This window comes from Ornithodoros turicata, chromosome 5, assembly GCF_037126465.1.
Source record: "Ornithodoros turicata isolate Travis chromosome 5, ASM3712646v1, whole genome shotgun sequence".
NCBI lineage: Eukaryota > Metazoa > Arthropoda > Arachnida > Ixodida > Argasidae > Ornithodoros > Ornithodoros turicata.
Genome location: NC_088205.1, coordinates 24,301,945 through 24,317,168, shown reverse-complemented (window position 1 = coordinate 24,317,168; position 15,224 = coordinate 24,301,945). Strand labels below are relative to the sequence as shown.

Sequence of the window (15,224 nt, the reverse complement as noted above, 5' to 3'; positions counted from 1 at the left end):
GCCCAAAGGCGACTCCCTTTTATCACGAGGGACGTCTCAGTTCTGTATAATTCGTTGATCCGTCGTATACATTGCAAAAGTGCTCCTGTAGAGAAGAAAATGTGTGCAGAACCGAAACCGCGCGAAAAGGGGCGCGGGAGGTTTATTTCAGTTAGTACATCGGCGGCACACGAAACGTACTTCAATTAGTTCCGTGTACATACCGCGCTGCAGTCTGCTTGCCTCTTCTGGAGTGACAAGAACGTTCACGCATCCTTGCGGTGTTTTTATTGTGACAGTGATGAGCACAGCAGTCGATGTGGACGCCATGTTCAAACTACGCGGCGGGCGATGTCGTCTGCTATCGTGACGTCACACAGCCAGCAGCAGCGCGCTGGCCAGCGGGAGCAGCGGCGCTGCGGCAGCAGGTTGTCTACGAAACGAGCGCGCTGCCCTAGTAGACAGAAACTTGCCATCCACTGACAGCGCTGGCAGCGGCGCTGCTTTAGTAGACGCAGCCATGGCAATGGTTGACTCCTGAACCATCGCTGCTCCGCACACGGAGAGGGGGGGTGAATGAGGGAAGGATTGTGGGTGAGTGAAAATCCGTCACTACCGCCACGCATACCTACATGTGGTCGTGTGGGCATTGTCCTGGATGTACACCATCTCTTCTTCACCTACATGCGACACCATGGGCACGAACGACGACACATGAAATGTGTAGTCTTATTTCGTTAATTTTTTTTGTGTGCCTTTTTTGTGTCAATTTGGATACATGATAATTGGCACAAAAAGGCGTACGCCTCCCTCTTTCCTCGTATCAGAAGCGACGACCCCATCAATCGTTGCTATGGTTGACGCACAGCGTGCTATGCGGTGAAGTCCAGTTTTTAGAGTGCTGATATACGTATACACTTCAGAGGGTGGTACTGTCCACTTGCTCTATACTTCGTTTCTTCTTTCCCTTTCCTTCCCGCTTCAGCTATGCTTCAGTTTTTTGAACGTACATGGAATACATAAGCGCCGCAACGGAGGCGGTCAGACATGCACGGATAACGAAGTGTCAAATTTTATAGCAGCCAAAACGACCATGTCGCGCGAATGCGATAATTTTATGACTGCGTGACACTAAAGTATCGGAAACAACGAACGGTGCCCTTCGGCACGCAAGCAGGTTTCTGCAACATTTACGTTTCCTTCCTCTTCCCGCCTGCCGAATAGCCGCACTGCTAACGGGAGCCGTGCGCCATTTTCGTACCAATTATGTACTGCATAAGTGGCACAAAAATGGCGTACTCCTCCCGTTTTCAACAGATCAGGGGCGAGAACGATGTCATTCGGGATGATGATTGGCTGGAGTGTACTATGCTGTGAAGTTCATTTTTAAGGGGCAGTTCGCTCGCCAAGCATGAACACGTAGATTTCCAGTTTCCACGGGTAGTGCATTCCCTGATTTACGGAATCCCAACGTCTTTTTTCGCCCACTCAACTCTATAATTTGCTATCAGCATTTACAAACCGTTGGAATCCACACGGTTTGAAATGCACGCGCAGGGACACGTGTGCGCCACGTCAGGGTGAGGAAATGTGGGCGTGGCCTTGGCGCGTGACTTCCTTCTTCGCTGCTGTAGCAATATTTGTGTCCCGCTGCAGAGAATACGTGAGAAGGAGGAGGTGTGGGAAAGTACGCGGACACGTCACAGAAACGTCACGCGAGCCGGCGTTTACTCCTCCTCATCGGTGCGGGTTCGCTGCCAACTGTCACGACAAAGTGCGAATCGATTCCGAGCGGCAGGAAAGTTTGCAGTCAAATACTCCTGGCAGGCATATCATTTCAACTAGAGGAGGGACGAATCGAAAATATTTCGAATCCGATTCCAAGGAAGGTTCTGGGAATCCACGAATCTTTCAAATCTCGAATATTTCGAATCCTTTCTTTAAAAAGAGCTTAAAAAGACAAGAAAGAACTTCTACTGGAGAATGTTTTGAAGAAGAATACGATGTATTTGTTTAATGAAAAAATAAATAATAGTTCAGCTTCGGGACAAAGTATACCCATACATATAATATATTTAACATATTGTTCATCGACTACAAGAAATACATAAATTCTCGAGTCTGCATTATTTTCATACAGCTAGAGCAACAATCAAAAGCAAAACCATATTACTTTTAAACTTGTAATGTAACAGTTCCTGCCTGTACTGTTTCAGTCCAGAGCAATGTAAGCAAAGAAACAAGAAAACACCAATCGGTCAATGAGGCTTTCGGTGGACTCCGGAGGCGCCAATTCGAAAAGGAAACGAACAAACGTGGTCGGTGAATTCGAAAGATTCGATTCGCCGTTTTGAGCACTGGGATTCGGATTCCCGAATCTCGAATCCCTGTCTAGGATTCGTGGATTCGCTGATTCGGTTGGCACATCCCTAGTTTCAAGGATTCCGCGAGCGAGCTTTCCTGTTAAGTTTAGGTCAAATATTCCCTCTGGACTTTCATTATTATTCCAGCATAACTATGAACGAAGTCGAACACAGAAAGATCAGGGAATGCTCCAGAGCATTCTTTTACAGGTTTTGCAATAGGGCACTGTCGAAGCGCGAATGAATTATGGAATGGAAAGCAGTCTTCTGCAATTCAAATATTACGATAGTGACGCAAAAACATATGCATTTAAGCCGTCACGAACCCTGAGGAATTCGGCCCATTTATCGGAGCACTGCCATTCCACCTTTTACATATTATGCGTTCGCAAATATATTTGAGAAAACGAAGTGAGATTGCTACTGATTTGGTTACGTTCACTTCTTGACCTTCGATAGCCCCGAGGGAGGCACTTGAAGACACAAAGGAAATACGTGAGATCCTAATGCAACAACAAATAAATCGTGACTATGCAGAAGATGTTGCCCACCTCTGTGAGGCCCGCAACGGCGAGCCCTTTCACCGGCACCACCACCACTACCTATCTAATTAATAAGTTAATTAATATGTTCAAGGTAATTAGTCGTCAAGTAGTCACACATGCTTTTCAACATGCTTTTCCGCCTGGACGCATAACCCACCTGTGAAAAACGCATCCAGATAGCTCTCATAGTTTTATTACAAAAATTCTGTACATGACTAGAGATGGGACGAATCCAGAATTTTACGAATCCGAATCCGGATCCGAATTTAAGGAAGGTTCTGCGAATCCACGAATCTTACGAATCTCGAATCTTTCGAATCCTTTCTTTAAAAAGAGTTTAAAAAGCCGGGAAAAAAAACTTCTACTGAAATGCGTTTTGAAGCAGAATAAGATACACTTGTTTAATGAAAAACAAATTAAATAATAGTGCAGTTTTAGGAGAAAATATACCCGTATTATTCTTCTTAAACGTAATTTATTTAACAGGTTGTTTAACGACTACGAGAAATACACAAGTTCTCGCGTCTGAATTATTTCGATAAAACTAAGCAACTACCAAAAACAAAACCATGTTACTTTTAAACTTGTAATGTAGCAGTTCCTGCCTGAACTCTTTCAGTCCAGAGCAATGTAAACAAACAAACATGAAAACACCCGTCTGTCAATGAGGCTTTCGGCGGACTCCGGAGGCGCCAATTTTAAAAAGAAACAAACAAACGTGGTTGGTGGATTCGAAAGATTCGATTCGCCGTTTTGAGCACTGGGATTCGGATTCCCGAATCTCGAATCCCTGCCTAGGATTCGAGGATTCGCGGATTCGATTGGCACATCCCTATACATGACTTTTTAAAAAACGCCCTCAGCCTTTCTCGCCCTTGTTCCAACGCCGACCGGTGCTATAAGTGCTCGAGTGTTTCGTGTTTCTGATGATTGATTGATTGATTGATTTGAATTAAAAATAAAATGGATATTTCTGTCCGGCTATGTATTAATGCGTCGTACACTGTTATGTTACGGTACCTTCAAACGGAGTGGCTTCCAGAAAGGAGCGTCTCTTCCAGAGTTAGTTCGGCTATCATTGTTGCTGGCCTGCAGTGTCGCTCCGATTTCGTCAATCCAGTATCTCTGGCGCATTGTTAAAGTTTGCTGACCATTATGGTGGATATTGAGATACCGGTAGTGCAATCCTATGTTTAATGTGCGTGATTACTGACATCCGTTTGCGAGGCTTAAGTTCGTTGGTTTGGTTTTAAGGAACAATATAATGGAGATTTTGGTTCACTAGCGTGAGGCCCGCAACTCCACATCACTTGCACCAGTTACTTTGGTGGAAAACTCTTGTAATGATGATGCCAATGAAGGTGAGGAGGAGGATGGTGATGATGCTGATGATGATGATGATTAGTGGTGGTGGTGGTGGTGGTGGTTGTAAGTTCGTCTTGTGTAACATGTGCATTAAGAAGCAAGGTTCGGAAAGCGACCTCCTCTTTCAGGTTACATTTCCTAAGCTGCAGGATTGTTCTAACACCCTACCCTGACATGTGGTGACCTGTACCTCGTTTAACTTCGCGGAGTTTGACCAACGCTGCTACCCTTGAGATCTCTGAATAGAGGATGAGCGGATGTGAGTTGTAGCGTTCCCTGTGCGTTTTTTTTTTTCCTTTTTTTTTTCTGCGAGGCTACAACTTACAGGTTCCGAAGTAACACGTCGATGTCAAGTAGTGCAGTAACTTTGAAGTTTTTTAATGTGTAGAGAAAAGTTTCGAGAACACTGACCTTCAGAAAAACTTCGAGAACAACTTATGGATCGCATGTAAAAGAATGTGTTGATGACAACACAAACTTAGCGACAACTCAGGTGACCTCATACGGTAGTATACGGCATTAAAGAGAAAAAACATTCATTTGCGTAATGCGCAACTCAACATGTGCGAACGTGATTTTTCATTGTTTCAGTTCGTAGGAACCTAATTGAAAAATTTCGTTATTGCACCATGATCGCATGTTACTTGCGTATCCTGATCATATTAACCAAGCTACTATACCCTCAGTAGCATAACATCTAATATAGTTATTTTACAGTAGAGCTCTTATATAAAAATTAGATATTATTTATTAGCGGTTGTACTTATACACTCTTAAACCCGTACCTTTTATTGTAACTTAGAAACATGTAACTTATGTATAGACGTAGATTTCGAGATTTCTTATAGGTTACACCACTGTAACGTATATTTAGAGGTTAAAAGCGACCAAAGTCATGTCTTTACAACACGAATAGAAGTTACATCTCGGAAAAAACAAAAACATCTTGTTGTAACTTATAAATGTACCCTCTACTCCGACACTGTAACTTCTAAGCGAAATCTCCAACGATAATCTCTTTGTTAGTTTCTTATCGTTTGTTTTCCTTTTGTTTTTCAGCATAATGCCGCGTTTCAGCCTCCCATTCGAGACGACAGTTGCGAATCTACGCTGTTATTTTTTATCTGTTTCAGCGTCGCCTATACGTCGACTACATGTTATCAATGCTGTATGAACACAGATTATAAGTTCGCAGTCTGAAATACAGATAGTATGTTTCTTTCTAAAGGGTGGAAAACAATTGTCAATGCCGCAACCACCAAGATTTCCGATTTCGCTGCGTAGCCGAGCCTGGTCTATAGGTCTATCCACACTGAGAGCGGTTTCCTTGAAACGCTTAACGCTCGTCGTCCGTCCGTTGACAAGCGTAATCTGTTTTAATCAGTGGTTTTCCTCGCGTTTATCATAGTATCGTCAGGAACACCGGAAAAGCTAGATATCGCTAGCAAACAAGTATATTTTCGGTGTTCTGAGGGGAAAGTGTAGTGAGTGCGAAGATTGCAAAGAATATATAACCGAAAACGAACGTCACCACCGCAGCCCTAATTCACACACTTCATACACTGGGTAAGTGTACATTTTGTGCTAGGTACGTGCGTTATTTTGATAGCAAGAGCTCTTAGCGCATGTTTGTTGTGATTATGACAAGCGTTTTGCGGTCCTGCATATGAACGCCACTTACGCTTGCTACTTTTCTGCTCTTACTTGGTCGCCAAGTCAATACACCGGCGTGCATTTTGCGAGCTGCGGATATATGCATCGAGATATATAATTCGCAGCTTCCTACTTGTTGTATTCTTACGATATTCTAAGACTCAATCGCGGAGTGAACGCCTTCCCGCATTTATGCTGATTTGTACCTTGTGCTTTGTACGGATTTGAATGGTTCCGTAAATGTTACTCTCATTGCCCAAACTTTTGTTCCCAGGATCCCACATGCAGGTTCACATACCGTCACCAGCGCAATGCAGTACCTCACAAACTCGTCCCAGAGCGCCTCCAACGCTGATAACGCAGTAATGCAGTGTCTCCTGCGTTACTGTACACTCATATTCCTCAAGGTTGTGTGCGTTTTATGTAATATTGCCATTTGCGCTCGCCTCTGCAACACGAATGTGGAATAAATTTTTTTCTGCTGCAATTCTCCATTTCGTTGGGTGTGTTCAGCTTAGCAAACATAGGTCAGTTGTTTTGACTCGCTAGCTTCCTCGCACTTTTATGCATTGCTTCTCACTTAGAAGATAGTTCTTTTTTCCACATACATGGTAAAGCGACCATGGTTTCTCCTCACATCAGAATCGCACTAGTGCACAATGTGTCACCTCTCTACAGACTTCTGTTTTTGTAATATACATATGTTCAAGATCTCCTTTTCTGCTGGTTCATTTTGGTACCTTGGTGTGTTCTGTAAATGTCTGCCGATATCCCACGCGCAGGGTGTTTGTTTTTATTCGCATCACACCAGCGCTCATTTGACAGGTGGGTTATGTTAATTTTCGCAAATTAACCCATCCGTAGTTACAAACATTTCCGACATTTCCTGACGCATGTGTTTATAACTACGGATCGACTAATTAGCAAAAATTCACATAACCCACCTGCCAAATGAGCGCTACTCTGTTGCGAATAAAAATGAACATCCTGTATAAAAAGCCGCACGTTGGCGTAACCTTTACGGGCAGGTGCTGGATTGAAGGCCGTAACCTCTAATTAGTGGGTTTCCTTGTAACTTTTATAAAAGGGGTCGCTCAGAGGGTACCTGGTAGCTTCTGAAATAGAGGGTAAAATATTGCGTACTCCGTACCCTTTACTAAAGGGTACGGAGTTAAGAGTGTAGCGCAAAGCATCAAGGTAAGTCTTTGCTTTAACATATTTCACCGTGTTTGCACCAGCCGCGATAGCGACTCCATTGCGAGTTGCGACTTCTCATCAACCATTTATGACTGACGGTCACACATATTTGTGGTTGACGACAGCCACTATGCCAGTGTAGAAATGTATAGTATTTGGTTACTTAGTCAAAATGCTACCTACAAGGCACACTGTACACACCTGCCCAAGTTGTGAACACGGAAAGGGATATGTGATGTCAAACGTTTGTTCTGCAGGAATCGTTTACGTCGCTGAAGGCCAAAGGCTTGTTGGAAGGAGTTGACGGCTACATCGTCGTCTACTCCATCACGGACAAGCGGAGTTTCTTCAAGTCCCGGGAACTGCTCAAGCTTTTGCACGAGGACTTCGTGTCGGAGTCCAGGGTGCCCATGGCATTAATTGGAAACAAAGACGACCTCGCTCACTTCAGGTAATAATACGGACAAAATTCTTAAGATGGACCTCAGAAACTTCCGTATACCATTTCTATGTCTGAAATAGTGGTGGCGGATAATGTCCAATCATTTTGTGATCAAGAATAATGGGTATGCTACGGACACGTACGTATAACAAGGTCGAGAAGAATGCTGATCCACATGGCGCGAATTTCTGCGAAACTGGCGAAACTGTCGCATCGCGCGGTGCTGCAATTTCCCGCAGCTTGCAATATCACGCCACAGGGCGGCGCAAGATATGGTCAGAAAGCAATGCCTTACACATACCTTGATATTTTATGCTATGGCGCGAGTGCAGGAAACCGGCTATTTATGGTCCTTGTATTAAACTGCCTAGAAATATACTTGCTTGAAAAGGAAAGCTCACTCGATATACGAAGCAGATAGCTAAAGCCAAAGCCAATATAGCCAAAGCAGATACGCAGCAGATAAGCAGATACTATAGCCAAAGCAAATACGAAGCGAATACTAGTTATAAAACGAAATCGAATACTAAGCGAATACTTGCAAAACGAAACCGGGTACACATGCAGAACATATACGGATATAAATATGTGTACGGTATGCACACGCGATACGGATCAGAATATGAAGCGCAATTTAATCTACAAGCGCGCTATAAATAGGCAGCGTGGCGAAGGACTCTGAAGCCTGGGATAGAGAGAGGCTTCTGTGACAGCGTACAGGCAGTATTCGCTATGGTAAATTGGCCTGTTACTCGTCGACGTGACGTAACAACTAAGAGCCAGCCAATCAGGATCGTCTTTTCAACGGCTTTATGCAATCACGAACGAGCTTTCAACGGTCGTAGCCACGGAGACGAGCCAACGTCGTCTGCGAGTAGCGATTGAACGTGCCCGCGGACTAAATGGGAAAACTTTAAAATAAAGCTCAAAACAGTCCCCTATCTTTCTCAAGACTGATTTTCTCGAAAGCGTGTTGCACTTTGTGTCTATCGCCCCTATTCAACATCGTTCATCACCTCATCATCAGGACACGCGCGGACATCATGTCCATTGGGTAGTGGGCCGCACCTCATGTGGTGAATTTCCCCATTCATCGTCATTAATTTATTTGTTGTTGTTTGTCTACAGTCCATCTCATCGTCATCATTTATTGTTGTCGTTGTTTTTCTACAGATTCGCGTCTACAGGTTCCAAGTTCGCTGCAATAATTTCCGAGTTCTTGAATTCGCAGAACGGCGATTCGCGGTAGCAGACGAATTCTGAGTTTATATGTCTACGTAGTGAAAGAGGGTGAGGAGGCAATAAGCAGGCCTTCTGTATCTAGGTGGCGTTGGCTGAACGTCGTCTCTTCACGTATGCAATGGGTGCGTTAAGTAGGCGCCGCACATGGCGCGAGTGTTTCTGACTCCACTCACAAAAGCGCCAGTCGCGCACCCGGGAGCGAGAGTCTCTGAGCCGCTCTTCGCGATCCCGTTTCATTTGGGTGCATGAAAGCAGACAACAAACGCCCGGTTGCTTGCGATTTTCCGTGACGTACTTCCGGTTGGTCGGTGGCAGGAGGACCTTCGAAGTGTGGCCTCTGAAGGAAAATACGAGCTTTCTATGTTACCCAACGCTCCGATTTCAGTAAACTGTGACACTGTTTATAACTGTTATCGTGCTTTTTATTAGTGGACAACTTCCACACGAATATCGGCGGTTATTCGCGGGAAACTCAGTGCTTTAATGCAGGCACCTTCACGCCATGCAGTCATCTTCACAGTAAATAGCTCCTATGGTGTCTGCTACAAAGTCTCATCTTTTCCATTTCATTCGCTGTTGCAAGAAACAGTCTTCACCGCCGCAGTCGTTTTTTCCAACGTTGCTATATCCCTTACAAAAATGGTTTTGGAGTTTCTGATGAGCCTGTGATGAGTTCTTAATGAATCATCAAAAATACAACAGAATTGCAAGGTCTAATGTATTTTGACATCACATTATCGTCAACAACCTTACAGAATTTTTACATTAACTTTTCTTAATGAGTGATGTATGTACTATTCTTATTTTGTCCGTCATGCGTGAAATCATTAGGTTCAATGCACGACGTCCTGAATTCCACCAGTTCCTTATATGCTGGATTACACGTCGTGAATTTTACCACAAAGAGCAGCGACCGTGGTTAAAATGTCAAATTTATAATAAAGCCCTTACAAAATTGTTGAATGATTTTTTGTTGAAAAGTCAATGACTTTTGACATCAGAGCCATCAGAATTTCTGATGAATCTTGTGTCGAATTTCTGATGAATTTATGTTTAAAATTGGCCGGTCTTTTGTGAATCATACTTGATGAGTGAGTTTCTCATTGGTTTATGATGCTTTTCTGCTAAGTTTTCAATCCTTTCCTAATTAGTATATGATAGGTTTCTGATTAGTCTACGTGCATTTCTGATGCGATATTGCCTACACAGCATGTGTTCGTGACATGCAGTGTTGTACCCGCTACCCGAAAAAGGTAGCGCAATACCGATACGCGCTACCTGAGCAAAAAGTAACGAAATCCCGATATCGTTACACGTACCTAAAAGTAGCGGAATACCGCTACCGTTACCCGTAAAAAGTAACGTGATACTTCATGCGCTACTTTTTAGGAAAGAAACAAACAGTTTAGTTGATGACGTACTTCAAACGTCTTAAAATAATAAATAAAATGAAACAATAGCTCAAAATAATAAATAATAATAAAATAAAATAATATCCCAAAATAATAAATCGACGTCCAATGGAGGTTACACGTAGGTCGCCTGAAGGCTAAAATTGGAAAAACCGTTTTTTACAGATTTACTAAAGCCTACTCGATATCCTGCATATCTTTTTCTCTTCCTCTAAAGCAAATAAAGCACAAAGCAAGTCTACCGATAAAAGGCTCAACAGCTTTGTCACAAAAAGAACTCGGATTGCCCGGAACGCGAAGTTAGTAAACATACCATGGTGTGCTCTTTCAAATTGGACGTTGACTTCCTTGACGCACAGATAAAGCTTTCCCACCTAGGCGCATAGTAGACATCTGAACACCACGCTACTGTTTTCTTTCTCCTCCTTATAGTCAAAGATGCTTGCTGTAGCAGGCCATGGTCATTCCATTGCAGCGGACAAGAAATGGCAACGGTCAAGCACCTAAGCGTACGTGGTGCAATGTCATGTGGAATGTCATGACTCATAGCTAGCGAAGACGGCACCAGAATGCAGTAGGAGTGACGTCAGTTTGCAGACAACTCCGACAATACACCAAATCTTCAAGAAGGTTAATCCCAAATAGGGAATACGTGGAGGACACAGCCTCTTTGTAAGATAACCGCCTCTGTGCCCTCCTTTCGGCTATTTGCCCGGTCTTCGCAGAATGAGCTGCGATATCGGGCAGCTTGTTGGAAGGCAGGCAGTGGGGGATTGATGATAGGTCGAAGTCGAGTTGTCGCGAACCCCAGCTCGGAAAGTAGCGGTAGCGGTAGCGCTCAAAGATTGCGCTACCGCAAATTTGTAACGGAAGTACTTCTTTCGTTACCAGTTTAAAAAAGTAGCACGATCTCTACTCCGCTACCGAAAGAAGTAACGGATACGGTAGCGCCGCTACTAGTAACGGCGCTACGTACAACACTGGTGACATGTGACATGTCTTCTATCCCCAACAACACACTGTCATCCCAGGGATATCCTAAGAGCATCATGCATGGACGGGGGTGACATCCCCAGGAGGGTGAATCTGATCCTCAAATCATTCTCAACATGTCATTTTGGCACTAATATAGCGTCCCCTCGGTATCCTCACAGCGTCCTCAGATGCTACGTGAGGACAACTTTAGAACAGTGCCAGAGCACTTCGAGGATGAACCTTTTCTTTTTTCTTTTTTTTTTTTTTGTGTGTAGACACATTGAACCGATATCAATGCTTTTTTTTTATTGCACAGAAAACAGTTGCATACTGATCCCATACATATTGGTTAACTGTCGCAATAAAGTCGGGCTGTTCGTTTCTAGCACATTCCATAGCAGACAATAAACGCAGCGGTTTAAAAAGGAGGCAGAGAGAGATATAAAAGACATGAAAAAAAAAAAAAAACGCTCCGAAAGGTACTAGAATTCCCTTCCGAAGCGAAAACAGATACTACTTGTTGGTTGTTACGCGACCCTCCGTACATTCGACAGTCCCGCTCGCCTGCAACACAAAACGAAAAGTGTGCTGTCCATGTTTCTTTCGATTACGCAAAGAAAAATACTCAAAGCGAAGAGTTGATTGAAGTATTAGCTCTGCATCACTGCAAAGTCTATGTTTCCTACTCCTTTTGTTTTGAGACATTCAGGTAGGACTTTTGAAAGTGACCGTGACCGTTCCCTTTTCTTTGTTTTTTCGTTTTCTTTCTTCCCATTATTTAGCTTGGTTTTCGTCGCTGCTGAGGCGTATTTTTGACGTTTCGCTCACCACACTGTTTCGCTCACCGCAACGTCAAAAATACACTCAAAAATATACTCTTTGCGTAATCGAAAGAAACATGGACAGCACACTTTTCGTTTTGTGCTGCAGGCGAGCGGGACTGTCGAATGTACGGAGGGTCGTGTAACAAGCAACAAGTAGTATCTGCTTTCGCTTCGGAAGGGTATTCTAGTACCTTTCGGAGTGTTTTTTTCTATGTCTGTTATATCTCTCTCTGCCTCCTTTTTAAACCGCTGCGTTTATTGTCTGCTATGGAATGTGCTAGAAACGAACAGCCCGACTTTATTGCGACAGTTAACCAATATGTATGGGATCAGTATGCAACTGTTTTCTGTGCAATAAAAAAACATTGATATCGGTTCAATGTGTCAACACATAAAAAATAAAATAAAAAGAATGGTTCATCCTCGAAGTGCTCATCCTCGCCACACAACATAAAGTCATCAGAAATGCACGTAGACTAATCAGAAACCTATCGTATACTAATTAGGAAAGCATTGAAAACCGTTAGCAGAAAAGCATCATAAGCCAATGAGAAACTCACTCATCAAGTATGAATCACAAAAGACCGGCCAATTTTAAAAATAAATTCATCAGAAATTAGTCACAAAATTCATCAGAAATTCTGATGGCTCTGATGTCAAAAGTCATTGACTTTTCAACAAAACATCATTGAACATTTTTGTAAGCTAACGTGTCCGCCGTCTGTGCACTACATGAGCAGACAACAGGAAGCGGCATCAACGAGCGGGCACTGTAGCGCTCCAAAGTTGCATTTCGCTGTTTAGTGGCAGCTCCGGGTGTCTCATACTCCCATTTTGAGTGCGCCAAAAGAGGGGCGCCTGCTTACCGCACCCACTGCTAACCGTGGGGAATATCCATACACAGCCATACGATGTTGCGTAGCAGACCACAGGAAAAGACGGCGACGGAATTTGTTAGGAGTAGCTGAACAAGTCGGGACGAGTTCAATTTCTCCTCTCTTTTTTTTCCTTACAAACAAACAAACGCTGACCATGTCATCTGCTAGGTGCCGTCTGCCAAGAGCGCAGTACGTCACTCCCATTATTCAAGCACCATGTGAATGCTCAACATAACACTGGACGGAACTTCGGCTCCGTGAACAGTTTTCTTGTTCTTTTTTTTTTTTTTTTTTGCTTTTTCTTCTAGTAGAATCCTATATAGGGGTCATTCCACACTGTGTTGCACATAGCGCCGCTACCGTTTGCGCTTTTTGTTGCAGTAGCGGGGTACCGATTGCGCTACATTTTAAATGGGTAACGGAAAGAGTATTTCCCGTACAAATATGGTTTGCGGCGGACTCCTTCCCCGCTACCGATACCGCTACTTTTCACAATATGGAAGACGTGGAACACAGAGAGAAAAAGTGAGATAGTGTACTGCGACTCCAAAGCCGGCCTTGAAGTTATCTCATCGTTCTTGGAAAAAGGCCGTAGATGGGTAGAAATCCAGCGAACCGGTAGAGATGTAGGAAGGAAGTTGCCTCAGGACAGAAGCCGCCGATATTTCGAACAGAGACTGTTCTTCTCCTGGGCACCGTCCTCATCATTGGCATGGTATTTAAAGGGTTAGGTGCGACGTGTTTAAAGGTTCATGCGAATTGTATGTGGGTCAACAGCCCGGAGGGAAGAAAGGGTCCGTACGGGCCGTACGGCGTCAACAGTACGAGACCTCCTGTTAGCGTATCATAAGTGCACACACAGCGGTCACGACGTCATTCTTCAGTGGATACCTGGCCATATTGGCATAAGTGGTAACGAGAAGGCGGACGAAATGGCGAACATCGCACACCTGTCATCGACAGAACATCTAGTCACGTTTTCTAAGCAGGACATCAAATCTCTCCTAGAATCTATGACTGATGACATCCGACGGACAAAATGGCACCAAGCCGACAGTGGTCCGTCACTGCTGCGCACGCTAGACCCGGAGCTGAATTTTACCATACCTTCAAGAACGCCCAGACACATAGAAACTCTCCTGCATCGTCTACGCCTGAATGTGCCCTATGGTCGCCAGTTTCTTCACGAAGTGGGCAAGGTGGCCTCGCCCAACTGTTTACTGTGCGGGGCAGTGGAAAACACTGAACATATCATGGTGCATTATCGAAAACATGCTACACATGGCGCGCTCGGTGCTGCGTGGTCGCCCCGGTGAACTTTTGCGGTGCGCTCGCACCACCTGTTTTTTTTTTTTGTGTGTGTGTGTGTGTGTGTGTGTGTTTTTTGTTTGTGTGTGTTTTTTTGCTTTTTTCTGTTTTTGTTTCTGTTTTTTTTTTTTTTTTTCTGGAGTAGCAGAATTCGCTTACGCGAATTTAACCTCCCCTTGTTATTTAAGCAACCACAACAACAACAAGTGAGATAACGATGAAGCAGAATAGATTTCTTCTTGTCATCCCTTTCATTTGCTTGTTAATTAGGCAGACTGATGTGACGATCTTCCTCAATTTCACTAGCTTTTATAAGTGATAAAGAGATAAAAACACTGAAACTACTCATTGATGTACAAGCTTGCGGTAGTTTGCATTTCGTCAGGTAGAAAAGTGATAACGGGCTGACATCTCTATATAACGTACGAAGCGGTCACGTCAAAACAGGGAGGCGGGGACAACAAAAAAGAAAATGAAAGAGAAAAAAAGTTTCTACATTGGTGGATCGCTAACCTTTTATAAGCTAAGCGCACACAGACAGACACACATACATGAACGGAATGATGATGTGGTGGGTCGCATTCACCGCCGCTGTCAAGCTATGCCGCAATTAAATAGTTAGGAATATAATTTATTTTATGCATTTTGCATATTTTATGCATTTTGTGCATTTTCTAACTTTTTAGCTCACATTTGCGAAACACACACAGGTATGTATAACATACTGCATAATATTGGCTACGCAGCTAGTTTCCGTCATACACTCAGTTGCAAAGCTAGTGTGAGAGTGTTGATAGCACATTTAAAACTGTGTTTTGAAGCTTTATTGTTCGGAGCAGATATACAAAGCGTCGTGTCTTTTGGAACAGGAATACGAAAATATATCGGAAACACAATGAGATATCGCTATAGTCATTCATTGCTCTCCAAACGTATCGCCGATTTTGCTTTAAGGTATAAACTGATGTTCTGAGGCTGGAACAACATAGAAGGGACAGATACAAACAAAGCCTCAAATTGCCTAAGAAATCAACGATGAAA

At 43.6% G+C, this 15,224-nt stretch overlaps 1 protein-coding gene across 4 annotated transcripts in view; it reads left to right on the top strand.

Moving 5' to 3' along the window:
- The window catches only part of LOC135394233 (ras-related and estrogen-regulated growth inhibitor-like protein), a 333,384-nt gene that overhangs the window by 264,329 nt on the left and 53,831 nt on the right, over positions 1–15,224 (top strand). For all 4 annotated transcript variants that reach the window (XM_064624871.1, XM_064624870.1, XM_064624872.1 and 1 more), the window contains one exon: positions 7,360–7,553. In XM_064624871.1, coding sequence (XP_064480941.1) covers positions 7,360–7,553 — 194 coding nt within the window. The remainder of the gene's footprint in view (positions 1–7,359; positions 7,554–15,224) is intronic.